Source organism: Mirounga angustirostris, unplaced genomic scaffold, assembly GCF_029215605.1.
Source record: "Mirounga angustirostris isolate CCGP_5_RB_7025 unplaced genomic scaffold, mMirAng1.0.hap1 SCAF_5, whole genome shotgun sequence".
Classification (NCBI taxonomy): Eukaryota; Metazoa; Chordata; class Mammalia; order Carnivora; family Phocidae; genus Mirounga; species Mirounga angustirostris.
Genome location: NW_026991713.1, coordinates 148,426,041 through 148,452,014, shown reverse-complemented (window position 1 = coordinate 148,452,014; position 25,974 = coordinate 148,426,041). Strand labels below are relative to the sequence as shown.

Below are 25,974 nucleotides of genomic sequence, written 5' to 3'. Positions count from 1 at the left end.
CTTTGGCCCCTGGCTGAGGCGGGACTGAATCCACTACTGAGCTTTGAGCAAGGTCGGGGAGGGTGGGGGGGGGGGGGAGGGGGAAGAAAAGAAAAAGAGAACCCAGCTGATTTCTTGGTTGCTTTTTGCAAAATCTGCTGCTCAACCCTCGTGGCCTAACGCAGGGGCCCCCCCGCACGGACTGGGCTGGAGAACACCACCCCCCCCACCACTGGGTGGTCCGCGGAGAAGGACGGCGCTTCCAGGCTGCCCGAGCTCGAGGGCAGGGGATGCGGGCCCCAGCCCAGGTGAGGTCGCAGGGGAATGGAAGAACAGGCTTCGGGGAAGCTGGGGAGATGGCCGCTTGGAGGGGGTGGCACAGGCCTGGTCCCCCGAGGCCCCGCGAGGTCCCCCGAGGCGCGGGAAGGCGGCGGCGGGGCGTGTGGGCCGCGCAGGCTAGCGGACGAGACCTGCCTGAGTCGCCTGCGGGAGGTGCCGTGTCAGCTGCCGTTGGAAGCACTAAACCCAGTGGCCACCGTGACTGTCGGCCTCCGACAGGCTGAACACTCGCCGGCGTCCTTTCCTGCCATTCCTGACTAGAGGCAAACACAGCGACAGGTCAGAGAAAGCCTTCAACCGCGCGACAGAGAAAGGGGGCCCGGAGAGGGGCGCGGAGCGGTGACGGACGCCCGGCCCGGACGAGAGCTCCAGGGGAGCGGGGCGCCGTCACCACGGCGAGGGGCCCAACCGTGTGCCCACTCATGGGGCTCACTCGAGGGACAAGACAGCGACGGCTCAGTCCTGTTGGAAAGGAAAGACTGGGGGTGGTTGGCCATGCGTGGTGTCTGTTGGTGAGAAACGTCCAGGGACAGAGGGACAGAGCAGCCGGGCAGATCCACATGTGAACCAGCAGCGAGCACGAGGGCCCTGCTTCCCTGGGACCGTCCGAGGAGGGAAGGCTGTGGGGCCGGGGGACGGGAGCCCAGCGGGCTAGAGAAACAAGCAGATTTCCGCCCCCCGACCAATGAGGCCCCGAGCTTCCTGATGTCACCACACTAAAGCCAACAACACAGCTCGGGGAGCTCTGGGCAAGCCCTGGACCCCTCCCCAGCCACACTCCAGAAGACACTCGGCGGCTCTGCACCTTTGGAGACCTAGGCCAAGCCACAGCAGGAAGGCCTGAGACCAGGTGCCGAGCAGCCAAGGGGGTTTCTAATCGGCTGAAACAAAAATGTTAGGAGCATCTCCCTGGGAAGGAAGGAACCATACTCTCGGACATAACCTTGAAGTTCGAGCCAAGCTGAAAATTAATGCCACAGAACACAACGTGAATATAACCTAATGCGGCGCGGGGCTATGTGCTTAAAAGTCGTTACGATGGTGCATCGTGTGGTATGTGTATTTCACCAAGATAAAAAAAAATTAATGCCATGGAGAAAACTGGGGAGAAAAGAACATGCCTTGCTCGGGGTTTCTGTCCTTCAAGTCCCGCCTGACCGGTAACTGAGTTCAGTGACACGCGGGTCAGTCCTGGGCTGTCTGGCTCCCAGTGGGCCCGAAAGGGACCGAGTGCTGGGGAGAAGGTCATGTGTTCAGACAGCCCAGGGGGCAGATGAGGATGGGGAGAGCAGGACCCTGCCCCTGCCAGGCCTCAACACGGGGCTTCCAAGGGCCAAACCCTTCCTTCTTCCTAGAAAACCTTGGGGTAAGGTCAAAGCGCTCATTCCACGGGCCCTAAAAACGGACGACGGAAAGAGCAGACTGGACTTCACGCTGACTTCATTTTTTAACGAACGATTGTCTTTTCTCCTCGAAGCAGCTCACGCGAACGTTGTGTGGCACAACAGAGCCGGTCACAGAGCTCGATCCTGAGGAGGTCTCTTATCTGAGCCCCACGCAGGGCATGTGGCTGCAAGCGTGTGCACTGGGTGGGTGTGAGCGTGCATCTGCCCGTGTGTACGTGCGTGTGACGGGATGTAACCCAGAAAGCTTTTCTAAAGTATTCCTACCGGCCCTACATTTGGTTCCACATTGGGTCTATTTTCTCTTTCCCGCCATAGGTTCTCTGCAATTTCAGCTTCTCAAAACCATCAAGTGTTTAAGGAAAAAAACGCCTGCTAATTCCACCTCTATAATTTTCTCAGTGAAGAGCAAGCTGAGGCCTATCAGGCCGGCTGCACTGGACGAGTGGGCAACAAGATGCCAGGTCCCAGGAGGCTGCCCAGGGCACCGGTCTCCCCAGGAAGGCTGGAGGGTCTCACTGCACTTTCTATATAAAGGACAAGGGGAACAGGTCAACTCACGCATCAGCTGTTACAACTGGACAATAATTCCCTCGGCACAGCCTTAACGGGTGAATAAGTAACCATGAAAATAAAATACCCTTGCTCCCAACTCCTTCTAGCTGGTTTCTCTGGTTACCAGGGAATTCAGTTGTGACCTGGTAACCAGGTGTCTCTTGGCCCTGATTTGAGGTCCAGCACTTGCAAAAAAGCCACTCGCAAGCATCCACACTCTGTCCCTGGCATGAGGAGGAGACTCAGAAGCAGGTGCTCCCAGCACAGAGGGCAAACCAGTGACCCTCTGGGCGGGTCCCTTCCCGCTGTGGTGAGGGGCCCTCTGCCAGCGCTGGGCCACGGGCTTAGGCCCCCATGGGCACATGCGCTGTTCCTCAAAAACAGGCCGCCCCTTGGGGTCTGTATCTGGAAGGGCAGCATTTATGGGTAGACCCCAGGGAAAGAGGGAAAAGAAACCAACTTGTCTCCTGCCAGAGGCTGAGCTCAGCCTGGAGGGGGTGGGGGGGCTGTGTGAGACCTAAGGCCACCCTCCTCACAGACCGCTGTCCTCATTAACCCCTCAGCCTTCGGCTGCTGCCTCTGGGAGTCTGCCGGCCCCTCCTACTGCTGTTCCGTGCTGCCCAAGCCCCCTGCACCTTTCCTTTGTCACAGTTCTCAACTGGACACTTATGTGCGGTCATCTGGTAGACCCTGGCCTCCCCTGCTAGCCTGTGCATTCCTTTGTCACCTTCTATCCCCAGTGCCGGCACATAGCAGGGACTCAACAAAAACCTGTTTGGTTAGAAAATGTTAATGCAGTGGAGATAGGGCCCCAAGGCCAGCAGAGATGAGATGCAGAGAGAGGCCAGACGTGAGGGCCACCCTTGGAGGGACCCTAGTGAGATCAGGTCTGACATCCACAAAACCTGAGTCACTCCGACTCAAGGTCCCGTGGGCAGCTGAGAAAAAATCTGTATTTGGGATAAAAAGGGCTTCCTGCAAACCCAGGCAGAAAACTTGAGGTCCCCTGGGCTGGACAGAGGGTGGGGGTGGGAAATAACTAAGTATCAAAAGAGTTTTACGCCCTCATTTGGGGATGACCCCATTTGGGCTGGCAGAGGAGATGGGGCCCTCTGGGGTCCACTGTGTTGCTGACTTCGGGGGACCAGCAGGCTTCTCCCACAGGGGCCACATGGCTCAGCCTTGGTTGACTGGGGTGGCACAGTTGCCAGGGTCTCTGTGCATGGGCTGTGGCTTTTCGTGTGGTTTCTAGAGCAAGCACACACACTGGAAGGAGAAATGCACGCACTCCATGGGCTGCCCTCCAACAGAGATCTGAACCTGAGGTCCAGGGCTCTGCAGCGCCCCACGGAGGCACCGGAAACAGACTTAGGAACTGCAGGGATATTCTGCGGGGTGATTTCGCAAGGCAGACCATGGGTTCTAGAATTACTAAGGCTGGGGCCCGTGTGTGGGCTCCTCGGCTTCCTGGCTGCACTGTCGTGGCCAAGCCGTGGGATCCTTCTGAGCCCCCGTGTTTTCAACTGTACAGCGTGAGGTGGAGGGTGGCAAGTCTCAGCGAGGGGGTGTCTGTCCAGTGTTTGTGAGCACAGTGCCCAGCACACGGGGGGATTAGGAGGTACACCTGCTGGGCCTCGATGGAGCGGGTACACAGCACACAGCACATGTGCTTGGAGAAGGGTGTGCAGTGGGTGCCTGGGCCCCATCTATGGCTAGGATAGTGTAAGGCTCACCCTTGGCTCTCAGAGATATCCTTGGATAATTCCGGGGTTCAAAGCCGCAGAGTCACGGAAAGCTGGGCCTGTCTCGTCCCCTGACGGATGGCATCTCTCGTCTGCTTCCCCGACCAAACACCTGCCCGTGCAAAGTGTGGCTTCGAGAGCAGAGAAGCCAGCGGAGCTAATTCTGGCTGCAAGGGGCCTGGCAGCGGCTCTCCCCACGGGGAACTTCCTGGACTCAGAGACCCTGGAAGTACAGGGCTAGGAATGCCTCGGATTCAGCACTGTGTCCTCCAAAACCACTTGGGAGGACAAGTGGCCCCTTGACTGGGCCGCAGCTGTCTTCTGCTGTCCCGGCTGGGTGGGCTGCAGGGAGAGGCCCCGGCCCGTCCTGCTGCCCAGCTGGCCCTGCAGGATGCCGCCGCCGGCTGACTATGCCCAGATCCCGCAGGCAGAGCTTCTGCCCATTAGAAGTCTGAACACCGGGCCACCGCTCCGGGCCGACATCAACCCAGGAAAGTGGCCAAAGAGCATCCGTCCTGACAACACCTCCCTTGCAGCCTCAGCTTCCTGTCCAGCACAGCCTGGGGAGACAGCAGGCGCGTGGCGGCACCATCTGGGGAGGCCTGCCCTTAGGAGGAACACGGAAACCTCCTGTGCTGTGCTGTGGATGGGACCCAGGAGGCTAGAGCCTGGCCTGGAAGGTGGCCATTGAGAGGCCGAGTGAATGGTGGCCCTCCCAAGACCTGCCACCCCAGCCTGTGACTCTGGTCTGTTCCCTGTGACAGGGAACAGCGCGTGGGTTCCGATGCTCTCTCTTTCCAGGGATCAGGAGCTGGGTCCTCAGTTGAGAGTGAAGGGCAGGCTGCCTGACAGGCTGGCCCTTCGTCAGGGGGTGAGTTACTTCAGTGTCTGCAGAGATTCGGACAGGCAGGCTGGGCCACAAGCTTTTACTGTCAGGCAGCATAAAAAATGGGGCCTCGCACACTCGCCTCCACAGGCCTGCTGGGGATGCGCGGAACGGGGGCAGACACCCAGGAGAGCCTGACCATCACTTATCAACTGGCGCTGCCTGGCTACCTGACAGGCTGACAGCCCCTGCATTTCTCAGATGAGAACACAGGTCACTGGCACCGTGCGGGGGATGGTGGCGGTAGGGACGGAGGGGCTGAGGGAGGCCAAGAGAAAAGAAATGCGCCTCCTGGGGACCCTGAGCCTCTGGGGGAAGGTGCAGAGCCGAAGCCCCAGGGGCCGCGCTCACGTGAACATCTGCAAACACAGACCTGATTTTGACGATTGTGGGTCTTGGCTGGTTTCAGTTTTAGGCAAAGAAGTACACGGCTCGTTTGTTTGCTTAGCTGTTGTCTGTGCCTTCTTAAACATGAAAGAAAGGCGTACACAGCTCCATCGGGAAGAGACCTTCACCCCAAATGCAATCGTAAGTCTAAGTGTGTTTGGGTGCACACGACACAGACACAGAAGCGTGCACATGCAGGCTGCACGTGGGCGCACACACAAGCCCGTGAACACACAACCCTGCCCTTCGGTCCCCAGAGCCAGCGTGAGATCAGGCTGCAGAGGAAGGTGGAGGGCTCTTCCTGGCTTCTGGAGAAAGCGCCGTCTGAATGTCCCGCTGTGGGCCTGGGACCGGCAGCAACACCTGCAGCCAACCTCAGATGGGGCTCAGAAACAGCTCAGACAAGGCGGCCACCTCCCCCCAAGCTGGGGCGGGGAGGGGGCAGGGGGAGGAGCAGGTGCTGAGTGGAAGAAGGTCTAAGTGAGGTGGCGTGAGGGTGACCCTGCCGCCTGGGCCTCAGGGATGTCAATAGTAGCTGGAGGTAATGGATGCTGGTGGGAGGAGGGGGCTGCAGGCAGCAGGCAAGACCAGGCGGGGTTAACCCTTCGCTGGGGAATGTGGGAGCTGACAATCCTGGAGAGGTGCGTACATCGAAGGAGATCGTGGGCTCCAGTGCTGAGAGAACAGGAGCCGGGGGTCCTTAGTCTCCTGGCACGTGGCTTTTATCATGAACCCCCCAATCTGCTGCCTGACAAGAGTTTGGTCAGGTGCCCTGAGATAGGATAGGTGAGAGCTCTGGATGGGATCTTGAAGGAACAGCGAAGGACACCGAGGGTCCCCAAATGAGGGGGCCTCCCAAATCAGAACAGACCCATGGAGTCTTGCTGCTGGGGCGTGAAGCTTCATGCACCCCCCAAGCCCCTCTCCAGCATCCCTGCTTGGGCCCTGCTCCATCTGGCTGCATTGTGCAGCCAAGGAGTTCAGGAAAAAAGCCTGGTGCCTTGCCCCTGGGATCTCACTGGGCACAGTGAGGTGCCCACGTGTGAGGGGCTTATGGTGGCTGAGAACACAGGGGGTTGCCACTCATCTCACTGTAGCCCCCCTGCTCACGGGGTCTGCCCGTGCAACGCCTGCCCTTGTCTGAGGCCCAGGAAGGCGAGACAGGACTCTAGCTCATCCCAAAAGACTCCCAAAGGGTGTACCCCTGGTCACAGACGTCTGGACTGCACACATTTACAGAGAAAACTGGTATGTTATGAAGGAAAGAACAAATTAGCATGGACACAAGGCTTTTGCCAGGTTCACACACTCTGGTCTGGGAGACCCCTCCTCGTGGAGGTGATAATGGGGCAGATGCAGGCTCGGCAGGCAGCCGTCCATCCCCTCCAGCCCTGCAGTCAGGGAAGGTCTTTCTCGGCGGGGGGGGCCAGCCTGCAAAAGGAGTGACTCCTCCCCTACGGGGAGCTAGACCAGCCATCACATCAGAAGGAACGCAGAACCCCAGGCGGTGGCGGCAAGGACGAGCTGGGGGTCAGCGGTCTCAGCACGGAGGGATCACAGAGCTCCCCAAAGTCGCTGCCCCGCCACCCCCCCCCCCCCGCCCGCACCACATCACGCGGCCAATACCTGATGGGCTCTGGGTGGCAGAAGGGGTGGATGATGAGCTGGTACCTCCAGAGTCGCAGTGGCTGGTGCTCGCACTGCCGCTGGGGCTCCCGCCGCCGGCAGATGGCGAGGACAGGGATGGCAAGCTGTGCTGGTTTATGCACTGGGCCACGGCAAAGCCTGCAAGGTAAGTGGTGAGGTGACCAAGCGGGAAGAAACAAGCTGGCCTAGCAGGAGGGGGTGCCACACCCCCCGATTTCGTGGGAGATGCCACAGGGCAAGCCGCACCTCAAAGGGGGGCCTGGGGGACCTTAACCTAAAGGCTACACCCCCCAATCCAACCCAGCCCCTTGAAGAGTCCCCAGCCGACCTCTCTGGCCATGGGCCTAACCTGGACACACTTCAAAGCCGTTTCAAGGAAGAGGGTGCAGCCGGCCATAGAGCCAAGGGCCGTGAGCCATTCATCAGAGTGCCTGACGCTGGCTCAGCGATGTGGGCTGGCTGTGGTCTTGAAGGGGACACGCAGTCTGGGGGCTTCAGAGGCATCCTGGTGGGACTCGGGACAGCCTCACAGCAAAATCTTGGGGCCTTCGCTAACGTGCCCGAGTTGTCAAAGGCAGGGCACTGGGCAGGAGGGGAGGAGCCCCTGAGACTCTCCCTGCCACAGGTTTTGCTCAGCTCTGGTGAAGAGCTCCCAATTGCAGAGTTCCACACGGCCCTTGGAGCAATTCTGGCTTCAGAGATGGGGACCGCACATTTGCGAGGCCCATGGCCTTCCCGCACCAGGGAGTGAGGGAGCTGGGACACTCGGACTTGGGCAAGCTCTGCTCCCCATGCAGAAACACCAGAACGCGTGCCTAGCACCACCCCCTTGCTAGCTGGGAGTGTCATCACTAGGTTCTTGTCACTGCACTGTACTGGGGGTACAGTGCGACACAGGGCTTCGCACACAGGGAGCCCCTTTCCTGCAGACCATGGCTTTCTGTCCTTTCCATGGCCTGCTTTCCTAAAGGGCCATAGCTTCTGATTTGATTTCATTCACTAAATGCAGGAAAGCTCCCATGGAGCAAAAGTCTTGTTGATGATCCCAGGGGGCTATGTGGACCGTGGTGGCTTCTGCATCAGCCCCCACAAGCTGGGCAGGACCATGCTCAAGGTGCTCTGTGAAGCATGATGCTTCTGCCCTGTAATTCTGAAGTGGCACCAAACTGGAGTGGGGACTGGGGGGGGGGGGGGGGAACGACATGTCCTCCTTCTAGCTGAGAGTGGGGATCCCAACCCTCCCAGCCAATCACATCAAACCTCTCCACTCCCTGAGCACACTCACCCAGCCAGCCCCAAACCTCATTCATGCCACCTGCACTGGCTGAACTTCACACAGTCCAGCGCCCATGGACACTTCTTCCAGAAGGTTCCCTAGGCTCTGACCTTGCTTTTTGCAGAATTCAGGAAGGCGACAGGGTGGTGGGCAGTGGTCAGCAAACTATGGCCCAGTGTTTTGTAAATGAAGTTTGACTGGAACACAGCCATGGCCCTTTGCTTGCATACAGAGTCATCGGCTGTTGAGAGCACTGAGCAGTTGCTTCACGGCCCGCGAAGCCTGAAATATTTTACTCTCTGGCCCTCGACCGAAGGAGCACACTGAGCCTGGGTTCTGGCACCAGGAAAGCTTGGGTTCTATCCCTGGTCTGCTCACTTACCAGCCCGTGGGGCAAGTCCCTGCACTGTCCTGAGCTCCTTTCCCTTCACCGACCGGTGGGCAAACATGGGCCTGGCTGGGGGTGGGGACCTGCTGCTTCATTCCCCCCCACCCCGCAATGTTAGGACTAGTGGGGCCCCGTACCTGGCCACTGCGGAGGGGCTATTTTGTATGTTTGTGTGAAGTTATTTTTGTCTAAGGATTAGCTCCTTAAAAGCCAGGTCTTTATTGTTGTATTCTCTTTATTTTTTTTATTATTATTAATTTTTTTTAGTAGCATTGACGCACACTGTGACATTAGTTTAAGGCCTCCCACTTAGCGATTTGTCAAGTTTATACATTGTGCTGTGTTCCCAAGTGTAGCTCCCATCTGTCCCATTACAACACTATTACAATATTACTGACTATATTCTTTATGCTTTGCTTTCTATTCCTGTGATTTCCTCATTCCGTAACTGGAGGCCTGTACCTCCCTCATCCCCCTCCCCTCGGGCAAGCGGGGTCTTTATTTATACCCCGAGCCAAGCCCTCCTGGTTTTGCAATGTGAGGCCTTGTGGGAGCGTGGTGGGTAAATTCACCAGCTTCTCTTTTGTGGAGGGCAGTACTCCCCTCCCCCAGCTACCACGAACGGACATTTGCTTGCAGGGAGAATAGCAGGACTGACATGCTGGAGTTCCCAAGAAGAGGCGTTATGTGATCTACTGTGTGTATCTGTGGCGGAAGGGAGAGGCTCAGATTAGCTACGGCAAACACCAAGGCAAATCTGAACGCCAGTTGGGAAGATTCCCAGGGGGCGATCAGCTGCAGAACCATAGCCCCGGCTTTGTGGCTGCTTACTTCTTAATCACTTCAAGTGGTAAACCCCCAAGTTTACAAGTTGTTAACTTGACTTGAAAATGAATCACGCCTTAACAAATCAAAATGTCAAGATGGCTTTTCCCCAAGCTGCTTATTTATCAGAGCAATGAACACAGGCCGCCGAGTGTGGTAAGAGGGTTGGGACTAAGACTTTTATGTCTCCGACAATGCCCCAGCCAGGACAGACGGATGGCGTAGCCGTCACCCCCTTCTCATATGACACAAGTCCTCTCCGTCAGGCTCTTTAGAGCCCCGGTTTATTGCTCTAAGACCTCTGGGGCCAGGCGTGTGCGGTAGATGAGAGGCTGAGAGGCTAGAGTGCCTTCATTTTGGGAATGGATGAGGGTCAAGCCTCATACCTTTCGTTTGTGCTGAGAAATAGAGAAAAAAATCACCAACTTACGATACCACCTGTTCGCAGGACCTAGCTGAGCAGAGACAAAGCAGCACATCTTCCCCTTGCTGGCTGCCGCTAGAACCTCCCCCTCTTCTTTGCCCCCCCCTTTTGTACTCCTCTCCCCTCCCCCACGGCACTGGGGACCCAGAAAGGCTCAGCTCAGTGATGTTTTTTCTTTTTTTTGCCAGGTGTCCAGACTCTTCCTGTCATTTCAAGGGGTTCCTTCCCAAAATGAGGTGGCAACCACTGTGAGAGCCGGTCTGACAAGTCAGAAGGCCAGGAGGGCTCTGGAAAGAACTTAGAAATGCCTGTGGACAGAGAGCACCGGCTCTTGCTTCACCCCGGCCAGGCAGTTCCTGATGAACTAGCTTTGGTGGAGGTGCCAAGGGGCTTTCTGGGCACGAGTCAAACACACATGGACTGCCAAGTATTTGCAAACACAGATGAGCCGGAGATCGTGGGACAAGGGCACAAAGAGGCCTCCCTGAGATCTTCTCCAGCAGATAAAATTCTTGGCTCTCCCCAAGTATGTGTCAAAAACAGGCCGTGAAATGTGTATCAAAGGCCATACGATTTTCACACCATCTGAGTCCACGTCTAGAACTTTATGCTGTGGAAGGCACTGTGGACAGATCCCCAGAGCAAACGATACCCATGTTCAAAAGCACTGGTATGTGTATGTACCAGGGAGCTGGAAGGCCAACATGCTCAGTGGTCGGCGGAAGGCCAAATGAATTCGAATAAGTCTAGGTGGTGAAATCCTCTGCTGGGGTTAAAAATGCTGGTGAGAGAGAAGATTAAGTGCGGAGGAAAACGCTCGAGGCAGTAAGTGAAAAAAGATTAGAAAAAGCATGTCCCACATGTTCCTACTGTCGTAAAAAAAGAAAGAAAGAAAGAAAGAAAAGAAAAAAAACATCAGGCTCTGCCTCCCTCCTTGCGTGGAGCAGAGCAGAGTGCAGGGATCCAAGCTAAAGTCATGGGAGAACCAGGTGGTTTTATTACGTGAGTTTTCGTTTTAGTTTTTGTGCTTGTCTGAATTTTTTCAAGATTCCTACGATGATTATTATTTTGTACCGGGGGCATGAGCTGGGGCATGAGCTAGACAGGCTCAAGCTCCCGGGTCCCTAACACACCCCTAGGATCCGTTCTGGCCTCCAGAGCCCTCTCCCCTGGGCCCACTAAGAGCCTCCCCAAAGCTGGGGCCCAGCGGGTGCTCCTGAAGCAGGCAGGCCCACACCGACGGCGAGCCCCATCCCCTGCTTTCCAGGAGCGTGGGTTTCACAGGGGCAGCCCAGGGTCTTCCTGCTGCCCTCTGGCCCCGTTCTGCCAGTTATTCTGGGAAGATGAACTCATGAGTAACTCTGGCATGTGTCAAGCACAGAAATACCACAAAAAGGTCAGCCTTCTATTTTAGGCCCCCTGATAGAGGGAGCACTGTGCTGGGAGTCAGAACCCCAAGTTTGGGTCCAAGCTCTGCCCAAATGGCTTTGTGACCTTGGACAAGCCTCTTCTCCTCTACAGGCCTGTACATCTTGATGTGGAAAAACAAGACCGTTAGTGAGAATCTCTTGGCTTCCATGGCCAATAGTTTTCTTTTTACCTACAAATCTGAATTTGATTTGAATCCTCTGACCTTTTTGGGAGGGAGCCAGAGGAGAAATGTACCTTGAGTACACTTTGTACACAGCCCTTCTCTCGGACAGAATGCCCACTAAAGCTTTCCCCACAAGAACCAGGTTGCTGTGTGAGTCAGGGTCCAGAGCTGGTCGGCAGGAGCCCAGGGGCTCACACATGTGTTTTGCTTCGCTCACACCACGTTTGTGGGCCATTTGTTTTCGGAACCCCATTTACATACTGGGAGATTTTATATCCAAATCTGGACTTCTGGCTTCTTAAAACATAGAAGGATCTGGCATCACTGGGCCCCACTCCCACACGGCAGCAACTAGAGAGGGAGGCAGCTGATTCTCTCCCCTCCCCACCCTGACTTGCCTTGCGCTCCCAGGTTGTCCAGTTGTTAATCTCTACTTATGCTTAGATTCTTGGTCAAATCCCCAGACTCAGGGAAGTTCCCAACCCCAGAGACCTTTTGTGTCATCTCCCTCCTCAAACCCTACTCCCTAGAATCACCAGTGGGGCATTTCGAGATGGGGCTGCCTGCATCCAGCAGCCCAGGAAACGCTTGCTCTGCCTCAGCTGGGCTGTTCCCTGGGTTTGGAATTCTCATCTGCCTCTTTTCTGCCTCCATAAATCCCTTCCCCATTCTCGAAGGCTCATGCAGCTCAGGGCCAGCTTGGGCAAGAGTTTCTGCAACCAGGGGGTGACCTCTTCTTGCCTCTGTGCTCCAGGAGCCTGTCAGCTGTAGGGGAGTTGGCCTCCCCATGTAGGGCATAGGAAACTTCACTGCCAACGATGCTTTGGTGGTCTGTACAACAACTCTCCTCACTTTTAACAGCTAACACCTGGGATCCTCTGGGGTTGAGAGGGTTCTGGACCGTGTTTCTGAAACTGAGCTGTCTCCCAATACCCATTTTCCCCTTTGTCTAGTTACAGGCCCTGGCAGCTAGGCATGGCCATGTGGCTAACTTGTAGACAAGGACATAGAAATCAAAGTGTCATGTTGGGTTTCCAGGAAGGCTTCTTAAAAGGAAAGAGGTATGCCTTCCTTCATTGTGCTTCCTGAAACATGGATGTGATGCCTGGAACTCCAGCAGCTATCTTGGACCACATGAGTCAGGTATTAGGGATGGCAGAGCATGGAGCAGGTAGAGGCTTGGCTCTCTGATGCTTTGTGGAGCACCTGACGACCTTCATTCAGGCTTCCTCTACTAGAGAGGGAAATGAACATCTCTTTGGGGTTTTCCTTTACTGTGTAGTTGAAACTGACCTTAACCGACAGTCACAAAAATGCTTTGTTAAAGCAGGAATGTGAGCTGAGCTCTGTGGGGACAGGGACTGGCAGGTCTCCAGAGCTGGTGTAGGGAAAGCTGCCCTGCACTTTCTGGGGGAATTCTAGGAGGGGTGGAGTGCGGAGAAAGAAGGAAAGGGGTAACTGGGGAGAGGCGGCCTTCCTCACCCCCCACCCCCAAATCTTCAGGAAATTCTCCTTCAACTCTCTCCTTGTGTGGTGCAAGTGGTTTTAGGGGGAAACCAGGGAAGGGACTGAGTTTCCGTCTGGGTTCCCACCAGGCCACCCAGAGATGATGTACGAGGGCCAAGACCTGAAAACGGTGGGGACCACGAGAGACCAGAGGGTGGGAAGGCTTGCCTGTGTGTGGGAGAACTGGGGGGTTTGACCCAAAGGTTTCCTAAATCTCAGAGCGGCAGGGAGGCCTGAGCTGACCTCTGTGCTCTGCCCAGAGCTTGTGCTGTGTGGCACGCTGTAATTCCTCTGAGGACGTCGGTTCCAGGAAGGATGTGACGTGGCTTAGATTTTAAATCGCAAACCCAAGTGCCACAGGTACTGAGAACTGACAGCCACCAAAACACAAACAAAATGACCAGAGTCCAACAATGAAATGCGGGTGGAAACTGAAAAATCACAGCAGAACAACCTCCGGCGATGGGAAACTGCCATCACCGTTTGGCTCTGTGCTTCCTGGGAGCCAAGACCTCAAGGAAAATGGTCCTGGTTGACCTCACTCTCGTGACACACTGTCCCTACACCCTCCTGGAAGATGCAGCTGCCTGCCTGGAGAGCCACTGCCTGAGAGCAAGGCCCTTCGTGTGGCCACCGTTGCCTGTTCTGCAAGACAAGCTGGATATCCGGATTTTATGTAAAACCTCCTGATTTTTTAAATTGTTGACAATTTCACTCACATTCCACTTTCTGAACAAGAAGCAGGCCACCCCAGGCAGGTCAAACCCAGTGCGTCTCCTGTCTGCGTGGGCCACGAGCGCGTGGCCTCTGCTCTGGGCGGAGACCGGGGTGTCGCGTCCCAGCCTCATGGCTGAGCACTGGACGTGCGGCTTCAGGTATGTGACTCTGAGCTGCTTCAGGGAAGCCCAGTTTTTAAGAGCCCTCTTTTAGGCAAAAGCTCTAAGATGTCGAGGCGAGAGCTGCCTGTCTTAGCAAAAACCAACATTCATTTGTGCTCCTTCCACACCAAAAAGCGTAAGACAAAGCCCACCGAGGGCTGCTGATACAGGAGAAACCACCCAGGCATTTCCGACGCTCTCCAGCATGAGTGCCGCCCGTGGGGCGAGGGTGCCCTGCCTAAGCTTGCCTTGTGTTGGCAAATTCACAGTGCCCACTGCAGCTCAGGTTTTCACGATGCAGTGTTCGTGCTTTCTCTCCACCCCTCGCGCTGCTGGGAAACAGTCAGAAAATCAATATGCCTCGTGACCTCAGGCACAGAACCAAAGACAGCAAGTGCGGCCGCGGCCTAATTTCTCCCCTCGATGGCTCCTTCCCCGGCTCTTCCCTTTCCCCTCCCAGGGCAGTCGGCCAGGTCCCGGGGTGGGAGGAGGGTCAGTGGGACTGAGTCTGGAGCCTCAGCCTGCAGGGGGGGGTGGGAGGGTTGGGACCGACTGCAGCCTACGGGGTCTATGGGCCGTACGGAGCTTTCTCAACCATGCTCTGGACTCAAGAGGCTGACTCTGAAGCCTGCCCGCCCTCCACCCCCCCACCACCCAGCAAGATGACACCGATGCCCAAGGGTGGTGGGGGCCAGAGGCCATGGAGCTGGCGGCCACACCAGAAAAGCCGAATTACCCACCAACTCTTCAAAGAGCATGTGCATGGGGGCCTGAAGAGGCAGGCTTCAGATTCAAACTCTACAACAGTGCACCCACAATGGGCCAGGCCAGGCCTGGGTGCTCACCCAGGACTCCTCCAAGGAATTCACACAAAAATGAAAGAATCTACCAACATAGGTGCAGGGTTCAGAGCCCTGCAGGCGAGCAGGACCCCTGGGGGTCTCCCACAGTCCCTTTCCCTACTGCTAGGGTTCCGAGGTTCGGGTGAAGGTGGAAGGCTCTGGAATCTGCACAGGGACCCTTCCAGTTTCCGTTCCTTTCTTTCTTTTTTTTTTTTTTAATATTTTATTTATTTATTTGACAGAGAGATAGAGAGAGGGCACAAGTAGAGTGGCAGGCAGAGGGAGAGGGAGAAGCAGGCTCTCCGCTGAGCAGGGAGCTGGACGTGGGGCTCAATCCCAGGACCCCAGGATCATGACCTGAGCCGAAGGCAGCCGCTTAACCGACTGAGCCACCCAGGCACCCCCCAGTTTCCCTTTCTGGTGAGCCACACATGAGGAACTGTTTCAGGGGGTGTGCACAAAACTCTGGGCTTTAGGGGCCATCTATGGGCTTCCCCCGCAAGTGGCCGTTGGAAGCCATTTGATTTTCTTCATGTGCACTTCCTGTCCAGTCCAGGGGGTGCAAATCAGGCACTTGTGAAAGGGGGCATTTCTAATGCCTCCCTTGGCCACACCTGGGCAACCTCCCCACAGGCAACCCCTAGATCACTGACTGGCTGCACCTCAAAATGCTTAAAGGCTTTTATTTCTGGTTGCTTTTAAAGGGGTAACATGTCCAACATACAAAAATAGCTGGGAACTTGCAGAATCTCTTAGCCTATAGCTCTTTATCCATGGACAAATCCTCTTGGATTTTAAGGACTATACTTGAAAACCTGCAGAAGAGAAAAAATGGTCTTTCAGTATCTTACTTTCTTTTTGGGACGTCTCTGTCCCAGCTTTGCCCCTCCAAGTGTTCCTGCTCCTAGGTGAGGCCTGCCTGAATGGGCTGCCACCCGGGGGGAGCGCCAAGGCCTCCGTGTCCCTGTGGCCACAGGGGTGCAGCCGAGCCGGGCGGCGTGCACAGCAGCACCCTGCCGTCCCGGCGCCTTCTGCCACCCTGAACACGGGTACCTCTCCAGGCCGCAGAGGCTCAGCGGTGTGTGGGGGTCATGGGTGGACCAGGTCTCTGAGGATCACTTCTGGTGGCATCACCTCACTCTGCCGGGACTTGGGCGTCATTCCCAAGGCCCGGGCCCCTGCCTTGCCCAGCCCCTGCCCTTTCCACTGGTATTACCGTCTGTACATTAGTAAGCACAGAGCTCCACAACAGTCTCTCAGCAAAGGCACTAGAAAGCTCAGCAGTGGCCATCTCGTCTGCCTCTCTACTGAGGCAGGAAACAGGGCTGAAAGAGCAGCGAGAGGGAAGCGGGTTAGACAGGCTGTCAGGGCAGAGGGTCACTGACCCCTGACTCCTGTCGTCCCAGCACCCAAGGGGGCAGAATCTGGGACCCCTGGCCCCAGACTGGGGTGGGTCGGCTACAGCCTTGCTTGCAAAAGGACACCCCCCCCGAGGCTCTCACCAGCCTTTGGATCGCCTGGTCCTTTCTGGAGAGTTTCTCATCTCACCAGCCCAGCTCTGTGCCCGCCTTGTGTGTTCTCCCAAGTGGCGGTGCGCAGAGGGGCCAGGGAAATCAGTTCTGATCTTCTGCAGCAGGCATGTGCCCTAGGCACACACTGAATCTGCTCCCAAAGCAGAGCCACGCACCCGTGGTGCAGGTTGGGTTTGCTTGTGTTTGCCCGGACTCGGGCCCTGCAGAGTGGGGTGGTTAACTTCTGTAGCTGGGCCATGTCGCCAAAGTCTCTCCTACTGTGGGTTTTAACAGACTGGGGTCAGGCCAGACCAACAGATGATGACATTCTATGACACATCATCTACAAAAAGAACTGGAGATACTATCTAGAACTACGTGAGTCAGATAGAATAAGGGAGTGTGTGCAGAGCCGCACAAAGATCACGATGGATGCTGGCCCAGAACAAGTTTCGTTAAAAGACCCAGCTGAGGTCCTCAAAGAGACAGGACTTTGTCACTTTCTGTCATGGCAGCCTTGTGATACACAGGCAATCAGGCAGTTGTAAGCATGGCTGTGTCATCTGTAAGGGAGGAGGCCTGAGAAGGGCACATGCGTGGCTCTGGGCCTGTAGTTCCCACTCTGGGCACAGGGGACAGGGGTGAAGAAAGCGCCAGGGGTCTGGCCACCCCACGTGGGCATGTGACCGCCAGGGAACCATTCACGCTGCAAGCCAGTGTGCGCTCACGTGTCAAGGGGGTGACCACGGCACCCCTCGCAGGGCAGTGAGGCCCGAGGGAGGTGGTATAGTTGAAGTGTTCAGTTAGCGCTATTTTAATTATTTAACTGGCATGTGTGGTCCCTGGAACTTGGGTCCATTGAGGCAAGAACTGGGGATTTTCATTTTTATATATCTTTACACATGGGGGCATGTGGCAGAAGAATTGGCACAGCGCCACGCAAAGCAAGATTCTTTCTCGTGTGATTGCTTATGACTGAAGGTCTTAGGAGTTAATAGAGACAAATATCTAAGTTTAAGGGATTTACATGCAAACAGTATACGAAGGGCGCCTGGGTGGCTCAGTCAGGTAAGCATCCAACTCTTGATCTCAGCAGTCGTGAGTTCAAGCTCTGCCTTGGGTTCCACCCTGGGTGTGGAGCATACTACAAAACAAAACAAAACAGTATACGAGAAGGAGGTGCTCTTGTTATCTGTTACGTTTGGCTCAAGAATGTGTTCTATTAGGGGCGCCTGGGTGGCTCAGTCGTTAAGCGTCTGCCTTCGGCTCGGGTCATGATCCCAGGGTCCTGGGGTTGGGTCCTGGGATCGAGCCCCGCATCGGGCTCCCTGCTCCGCGGGGAGCCTGCTTCTCCCTCTCCCACTCCCCCTGCCTGTGTTCCCTCTCTCACTGTGTCTCTCTCTGTCAAATAACTAAATAAAATAAAATAAAAATCTAAAAAAAAAAAAGAATGTGTTCTATTAGTTTCTTGGCTAGGGGGTTGAATGTACTGGGTGGAACCAATGAAAGCGTCCTTCTTAAAGACGGGCACTGGGATAGACTCATGGAGGAGGGGAGGCGACAGCCAGCTGTACATCCAAACAAGTGGCTCTCCCTAGGTCTCCCTTCCTCTGTCCCTGCCGCTTCCTGTGTGTGTCTGTATGTACCTCCGCAAGTCTGTGCACACACACAAGTGCTCCCCTCTCCAAGGGGAGAGATTCGTCTTTTTGTTTCCAGAAGGCAAGTGCTTCAACAAAGTGCTTGGAAATGATCTCGGCACTGAAGGAGGTATGTGTCTTCTTGATGGAAACCCCCCCACCCCCCCCCTCCCCGACCCCCCCGCAACAAGGGGGCTTGCGAGGCCTCGGAGGGGCTTCTCAGATGGGTCCCGGTGCCCTCCGTTTTCCCTTTGTGCTTCTTGCAAATGCTAAGCTAATGTGTTCGATGCTGAAATCACCCGGCTGTTCTGCGTTTGTAGTTTTCAGTTATTATGTTTTTTTAGTATTATTAATATTTCATCATAAAAGTATTGATTTCCTTTAACTAAGAGACTTTAAAGTTTGCTGCATCCTTAAGCATGATTTTATTATGTCTTGGGGCCAAATGTTTTTTCCTGCCCCTCCCCCCCAAAGAATGCTTTTCCTTTTATATAATGTGTGTCAAGAAGAAAAAAGGAATTGATTCACAGAATTCTGCCTTATAGGCAACTTCTAAGGAATCTATCTAGTAGGAAGACTGGATAGACCTCTCCTAAATGTGACCACGGGATCTCACTGTTAAGCCTTTTCCTCTCTTAGGGGTAAGAGCCAAAGCACAAAATTTATATTAAAATATGAGACAGCTAAAAAAAAAAAATTTTGAGACAGCTCTAAGAGAAGCCAATATGGGACAATCAAGACAACTCCAGACACGACCTCGAAGCTTAAAAACTCCTCGCAAGCGCCCCGGGATTCATCAAAGCCTCGGTTTTCACACTGTCTTCCCTCCTCCTTTCAGAAAGCCAACAAAAAGCAAGAAGACATACTGCTGGGTTGGGGTTGCCTCGAAGAGGCTCTGCTTCCCTCCCTCTCCGAAGCACCGGGGTCAGAGGCCAGTCGCATAGACAGGCCAAGGGCGCCTGGTTTTGCAGAACCTGTCCAGGAAAGTAACTGGCAAACCAAATGAATTGCTCTGAAATGTTTAAATATTGAACATCCTTTTTCTCCTTCCTCCACATTTATTATTAACTTGGACCAACATCACTGTGTACGTTGACTTCATTTCTTCCCAAGAATCCATGACCCAGTGGACAATGCTCGGGGACGACAGGTGGGGGTGGGGTTGAGATTTAGGGTTTTTTTCTTTCATACCCTTGCTGGAAATCCTTTACGGTCAGCTTGTTTTTAGAGCCATGAATTCCTGGAAACGTCTCAGCCTTTCAATGACCCCTGGCGCCCGAATGCAGATGATTAGCGCCCCAAATATTGACAGACTGGACTTTTTCCCCCCTTCCCAACAAGGGAGCAGTGTCGGCGCGAGGCAGCACGAAAAGATGCCGTGGCCACCGGGCCAGGGAGGTTGTGCAAATGTCATTCAGACAGGTGCTCTGTTGTTTGGGACTGTGGTTCCCTCAGCTTTGCCCAGGTAGAAACAATGCCCGTGGTGCCAATGTCAGAAAAAAAGAAAACAAAACAAAAACCAACAAGAAATCTGTCTACAGGTACCAGATGTCCTCTGCTCAGTTATGAGACACGGGGAGGAGGCTGGTGGTGACCCTGCTCTGACACACGAGGCACATCAGATGTCAGCAGCCTGGGCCAGCAGCCAGCAAACTCAGAGCCAGGCCCGGCGTCACTCCTTGTGAAGAGGAACCTTCAGGTTTGGAAACATAAACCTAAAATCTTTCCAGAAAACAAGGCAGCACCGTTTCTTGGGAATAAGTAAGGGAGGCCAGGGTGGACCATCCATCATGCCCAGGCAGAAAGCGGCCGCCCTCCTGTCCAAAGGACGCTCCTTTGGATCTGCCAGCTGGGTAAGCTGGTGGTAAGCATTCGTTTTTTTCCTGGGCTTTTATCTGTTCAAGGGAAATTGTCCCAAATGACCGGCCTCCAGCTTCCACTTTCTTTTAAAAGACAGTACTACATTGGAGATCGATGTTTTCCCCTGAAATGCTGGCTAAATTTATCCTTCCCTGCATCCTGCTCTCTGGTCTCTGCACTAAGCTGGCGAGCAGTGCGGGCCTGGCCTTGCTGAGGGAAGCGTCCGTCTTGCAACATTCGCTCCTCGCTGGGAGGGTGCAAGCACCGGCCCCGGCTGGTCCTTTTGTTCACCAAGTGCGCCAAATCCCCAGTTCTCTTCCAGATTCCTCTGCCGCCTCATTCTCTTAAGTCTCTGTGAGTGAGGCCCTGGCTGTCTGAGCTCTTTACCAGGCCCCAGCTCTCGTTATCTGCCCTGAAACAAGCCATCAGGTTGGCTGGCTTTGAACGGCTCTTGAGAACCCCCTCCCTGGCCAGCCCCTGCTCACCCCCCCCCCCGCCCCCAAAGTGGCTGAGTGCTCATTATTTGATTGCCTTTCCAAGTAGTGGGATGATGTAGCTGCCGTGGGCTTCATGGACTGAACTAAACCAGAGAACTTACTTCTGTCTCCTTGTCTGGCTTGGCAAGCTGCCCTGTGAGTGAAATTTCACTGATTGATTTAATGCCTGATACCCAGAAAGCCCAGGATTTCTGAAATCTTTATTCGTATATTCTTGCAAGAGAATAGGCCCTAAACAGACACTTTGAGCCACGGCTTCTATTTTGCTGTTAACCTGTGGACTCTCTTTTTGGCAGGAATGAGAGATAAAATAAAAATGAGGCCGGAGAGAAAGCAAGCACGTGCCCCTGCTGCCAGGCCCGTGGGGAGGAATTCTGCCTTAAAGCACCAAGCAGGCTGGCATTTCTGGAGGGCCCCACTGGATCAAAGTGTGGGTTTCAGGTGTGGTCAGCTGGATATCCCCCACCCCGCTCTGCTTTCTGGGAAGCAACCTGGCAAGGTGCTACCAAGAGCCTTAGATATGGGCATTCTTGCTGATCCTAAGAAATGGTTTCCAAAGGAATAACTGGACTCATGGAGAAAGATTTCTTTGTAAGGATGCTCCTCATAGGCGAGGCATATAGTGCAGTGGGAGCAACCGTAAGTTGCCAGTAGAAGTGGCCTGGCAAAGTAAATTTCGGTGAAACTTCAGACTGTTAAGAGTTGAATCGTGTCTCCCCCAAATTCTAACGCTGAAGTAACCCCCTAGTACCTCAGCATGTAACTTTATTTGGAAACAAGGTCATTCTGCAGATGGAACTGGTTGAGATGAGGTCACTGGGGGTGGGGGCCCTAATCCAGTGTCAGTGGTGTCCTTATCTAAAGGGGAGATGTGGACACCAAGGCGTGCGGTGTGTGGGGGGGGTTCCCAAGTGACGATGAAGGCACAGATCAGGGTGACGCTTGGACAAGCCCAGGAACCACAAGACTGCCGGCAAACCACCAGATACTGGGAGAGAGGCATGGCTCCTCCCGACCTCCTTCAGAAAGAGCCAACCCTGCCTACACCAGCTTCCAGAACCCCGAGACAGTACATTCCTGTTGTGCAGGCCACTATGTCCCCGGCACTTTGTGACGGCAGCCGTGAGAAGCCAATACTCAGACCATGGACTACTATGCAGCTACTGGTAATGTGTAGGAAGAGGTATTTGGCCGCACAGGGATGGGCTTCTGACGACAGCAATGTCGTTCAAAGCGAAACCCCACAGCCCAGCAGCTCTGAGCTTGGGCTGCACCTGTGCGCAGAGAGGTGCATCATCCAAGGACGTCCACTGCAGTGCCGTCAGTGAACACCTAGAACGACCAAATGCCCAGCCCAAGACACCAGGCACCCACACTATGGAATACCGCATGGCCACGAAAAGGAATGAGCGAAATCTGTACCCCTTAACACGGAAAGATTTTTATTCACAGTGGCGTCTGAAAATCAAGCTGCAGAAGGATATTCAGAATTAGAATTCTGTGTAGGTTAAAAAGGTGGGGGGGGGGGGAGGAGCCAAAACCATAAGACAATTACAGATCCTAAACCCTTGAGGCTAGACGTGTTTTAGAATTGAGAGTCTTTAAGGCTGAAAAGGCCATGTGGCACACATACATATATTAAGGCACACCCTCAGCTGGTCTCTGGCAGCTAAAACCCAAAATACTGCATTTCTGCAGGAAAAAAAACCCACCCACATATATTCACAATAAATGGCATCTGCAACTCTTATAAATAGCCTACAAATAGCTCAAGGCAGGTTCTGCTACCACGTGAGTTATGAAAAATCTTCTAATTTTCAGTGCTGTTTGGATTTCAGAATTGCAGAGAAGGGGCTATGGCCCCTTCCTGTCTGTTGGTTATGGGCACATGGACAGAACGCAATGGCACACAGAAGGATCTGGAAGGAGAGAAGCCAAACCGTGGGATGTCTGGGGAGGGGTGAGAATAGGGAAGAGTACTCAAAGGGGACTTAAGTCCCATTTGTGATGCTTTTTTTTTTAAGTTTTTACTTTTTTAATTTTAACTTTTACTTTTTTAAATCAACTCATGTATTTCTTGGGTAGCTAAAAATTACGGAAAAAAGAGAAAAAAGAGAAGACACAGATGAGAAGAAAGCAGAAATATTAACAACGCTTTTCTCTGGGGTGGGAGGACTGTAGTGATTTTTTTTCTTGTACCTTTACAGTTTCTATTGGTAAGCTTCTATATTCGGTTATGAGCGCACACAGATGAACAGAGCGGGCCTGCAGTGATGGCGGGAGAGCTGACTGGTGACCAGTCCCGTCCCTCCCTGTCATGGGCAGCTCATCCCCCAGGGCCCTAGCGACCTTGCAGGGTGGCTCCCGGACTTGCTGCCACCACCGCCCCGGGGTTGCTCCGGCTCCCAGACTCCGTGCGCCTCCATCACCATGAGATATGGTCCCTTCCCGGGGCGCTGCTCACACACTGGCCACTTTGATTCATCATCTCTCTTACTCTCTCTGTCCTTTATTTTTCTGCCCTTGTTGGCCTTTGACTGCTTTTCGGGAGTTTATCATATTGAACTTTTATCCCTTTCCAGGAAACCCTATTCTTTTTTTCTTCCCTTTCACAATTAATAAATAATCGTGAGAGCACTTCTTTGGACAGAAGGACATCCCGCCTCCTAAACAGAAAGGCTGAAGTGTTTCTTTTGCGCTCCTCTGGGACTGTGAAGGGCACATGACCTGTCCCAGAGAAAGAGCATTCTGGTCTGTCGCCGCGCTGCGGGGGAGGGTGCCAGAGGTACTCTCATTGTGGGAGCTGCTCTGGCCCCCCAGGACCAGGACCGCTGTGCTTTCCCAGCTCTCTTCTAGGGAGGGGCCAGGCAGGATGGGTGCTGGCTAGGGGTACTGAGCGCTGGGGTACGGACAGGGAAACAGAAGTACAGTGTGGGCTTTGGAGACGGACAGACGGGTTCAAATCCGGCCTGCCACTGTTGGCCTGTGGTGCCTTGAGCTTCCGTTTCCCTGGGTGAAATACGGAGGAAGTAATCCCTACCTCACGCACAAGCGCGCCTAGCATGGCGTTTGTTGGTATGTAGCAAGTGGCCGATAAACAGCAGCAGGCACTGCTAAGCGGTATCTCCAGCCACAGCTCTGAGCATTTCTCTCCAGACAACCTTTACCAGCTTCGACCACGCAAGAAGAGGAGCACCACTGGCTCTAATCGTCTCCAAGAAATAACACGGAGCCCTCGGGATCACATTTTTTTAAAGTCACTGGAGTGAGCTGGATAGAGTGGCTGACGTATCACCTAACCTGCACCAGGAAGGGACTCCTGGAGCAACGAACAGGTGTTGTTCACCTGTTTTCTGTCTCAAATCCACAACACAAATTGCTTGCCACTTCAGAGGTTTTCAACAAATGCTCAAAGCAGTGATTTTAATACCTTTCTTTCCCAGAAGCCTTGCTTCTGAGGTCAGACCACAATCAACAGAGATTTCTGGAAAGGTATGAAATGCAAACTTATCTCATAATTTACAGGAAAGGAAAGGGAACAGGAGACTATTTTACCAGTAAGAACAGAGTCTTTTCTTCAAAGTCAAAAAATAAATGGAAAAAAGGCAAATTTTAGGGAAGAGGAAGTGTGCCAGGTAAGTCTGCATTGCATCAAGGTTTCCAGATTATTCCTGTGTTGAGGGTTCCAACTTTTTTTTCCACATCTGGACTGCTTTAAGGAAAATGCTGCATAAATTTGACTATTTTATGATCAAAATAGGATACAAATGAGATAATCTGGTCTTTAGAAAAAGAAAAAGACGACAGCTTTGTGACAGTCTGACTAGTTCAGAAGTGTTTTTAAACATATAACAGCTTTCACGGCATCTGGGTGGCTCAGCTGGTTATGCGTCTGTCTTTGTCTCAGGTCATGATTCTGGGGTCCTGGGACTGAGCCCCACATTGGGCTCTCTGCTAGGCAAGGAGTCTGCTTCTCCCTCTCCCTCCGTACCTCCCCCTGCTCACGCTCTCTCTCTCTCTTTCTAATAAGTAAAATCTTAAAAAAAAATACAACAGCTTTCTCAAGATATACTTCACATACTGTATAATCTACGGATTTAAAAGGTTACAATCCGATGGTTTTTACTTTATTCACAGAATTGTGCATCCATTCACTACCATCAATTTTTGAACACTTTCGACCCCCTTCTAACCAGTTGTGACTGTAACTTGCAGCAGGGGCTACAAACACATTTATCCCCAATTATACTAATAAGTCTATAACCCGGCCTTTTAAAAACCCTCCCACTCCAGTTTCTGCCATTTGTTCTCTTGCATGTGGCATAAAATCTTGTGTTCTTCACATCAGGCCTGAGCCTATGAACTTCTACTCCAAAAGAATTCATCAGAAACATGTCCTGGGTCAAGCTCTTCCTTCCATGCTCTTTGCTCACACGGGAAGAGACCTGGGTCATTGCTGGGAATGCCTGCTGAACCCCTTCCTAGGAAACAGGACTGGGCTCTGCACCCCACTTAGCTGGCCAGGGCAGAAAGTGACAACAAAGGGGAATTCTGTGCACCAGCTGGTGGCAGGCTATCACCTGGACAGCAATGTTTTCATTCCTTGGGGATCTGGGCAGCCTGTGGGCCCAGGAATCAATGGCTCTCCCGTCTGTGTGGACTCCTTTCTGGGATGGATTCCTGCCCAGCCTGGCTCCTCCATTTCCTCCCAGGCCAACAACCCTTCCTCAGAGATGCTTTCCTGCACTGCCTGTCCAGGTCAGATCCCTCTGTTGCATACTATCCCAGCTCTCAGCTGTTTCCTTCAGGGCCCTGATCAGGGTTGACATCTACGACATCCACAGTACCTGGGAGCTCCAAAGGGACTAGTCAGTTCAGCATACACCCTGAGTCCACAGTGAACAAGGTCTAACACATAAAGGGGGTATTGAAGATCTGTTGGTTCCATCCATCCACCAATTTCTCTCTCTTCCTCTATATCCATCCACCCACCCACTCACCCACCCATCCACCCACCCATTCAGCCATCCATCCATTCATCCATCTATCTACCTACTGACCCATCCAATACCTTCCAAGCACTATCTACATGGTATACTCCCCAGTGCAGCTCCAGGAGCTGGGCATTTAGCAGAAAACAAAACACAGAGTCTGCTCTCTTGGAGCTTATAGTTCAATAATGGGCTGGGAAGGACGGGGTGTGGGGTGGGCAGATAATGAAGAAATAGAAAATGTTGGGAGGAAAGGAGTGCTATGAAGAGAACTGAGCAGGGCAGCGGTGTCTGGAGTGCCGGGGGTGGGGCAGGGCCGTGAGTTACACGTGAGGGTCAGAAAGAGCCCCGAGACAGGGAGCTCTGACGAACAACTCTAAGGCAGTGAAGACAGCCACACAGGTACCTGAGATGAGAGCGCTCAGTGCAGGGGCTGGAAGACGGGCACGCTGGGCCACGACAAGGCTCAGCCGGGGGCTCCTGTGGCTGCCCTGGAATTGGCCAGGGGAACAGTGGGGAGATGTGAGGTCTTGAGGGTCTAGACTGTGTGGGATCTTGGGGGCCACTGTAAGGAATCTGGCTTTCATTGTGAGTGAAAGGGGAGCCAGCGATGGAAGGACTGAAGCAGAAGACACACATGATCTGACTTACACTTTTAGCTATGGTGCTGGGAACAAACTGAAGAGGTCTGGGTGTGCGGGGTGGGGAGGTGGGCGGAGGTTGGCAGGGTGATCAGGATGATTCTGAAGGCCAAGGTCAGGAGTCAGCAAACAATATCCTGCAGGCCAAATCGCAAATCCCACAGTG

The 25,974-nt window shown here is 53.8% G+C and overlaps 1 protein-coding gene across 14 annotated transcripts in view; it reads right to left on the bottom strand.

The window, feature by feature from the left end:
* CLEC16A (C-type lectin domain containing 16A) overlaps positions 1-25,974 on the bottom strand; it is a 203,776-nt gene that overhangs the window by 6,292 nt on the left and 171,510 nt on the right. For 5 of the 14 annotated variants that reach the window (XM_064592546.1, XM_064592549.1, XM_045874976.3 and 2 more), the window contains one exon: positions 6,918-7,076. The exons of 3 other annotated variants lie outside the window; for them this stretch is intronic. In XM_064592546.1, the coding sequence (XP_064448616.1) occupies positions 6,918-7,076 (159 nt within the window). Of the gene's footprint in view, positions 1-453; positions 576-6,917; positions 7,077-25,974 lie in introns of all 14 variants that reach the window. 6 more of the 14 variants (XM_064592545.1, XM_054507507.2, XM_064592547.1 and 3 more) reach the window with 2 other exon arrangements.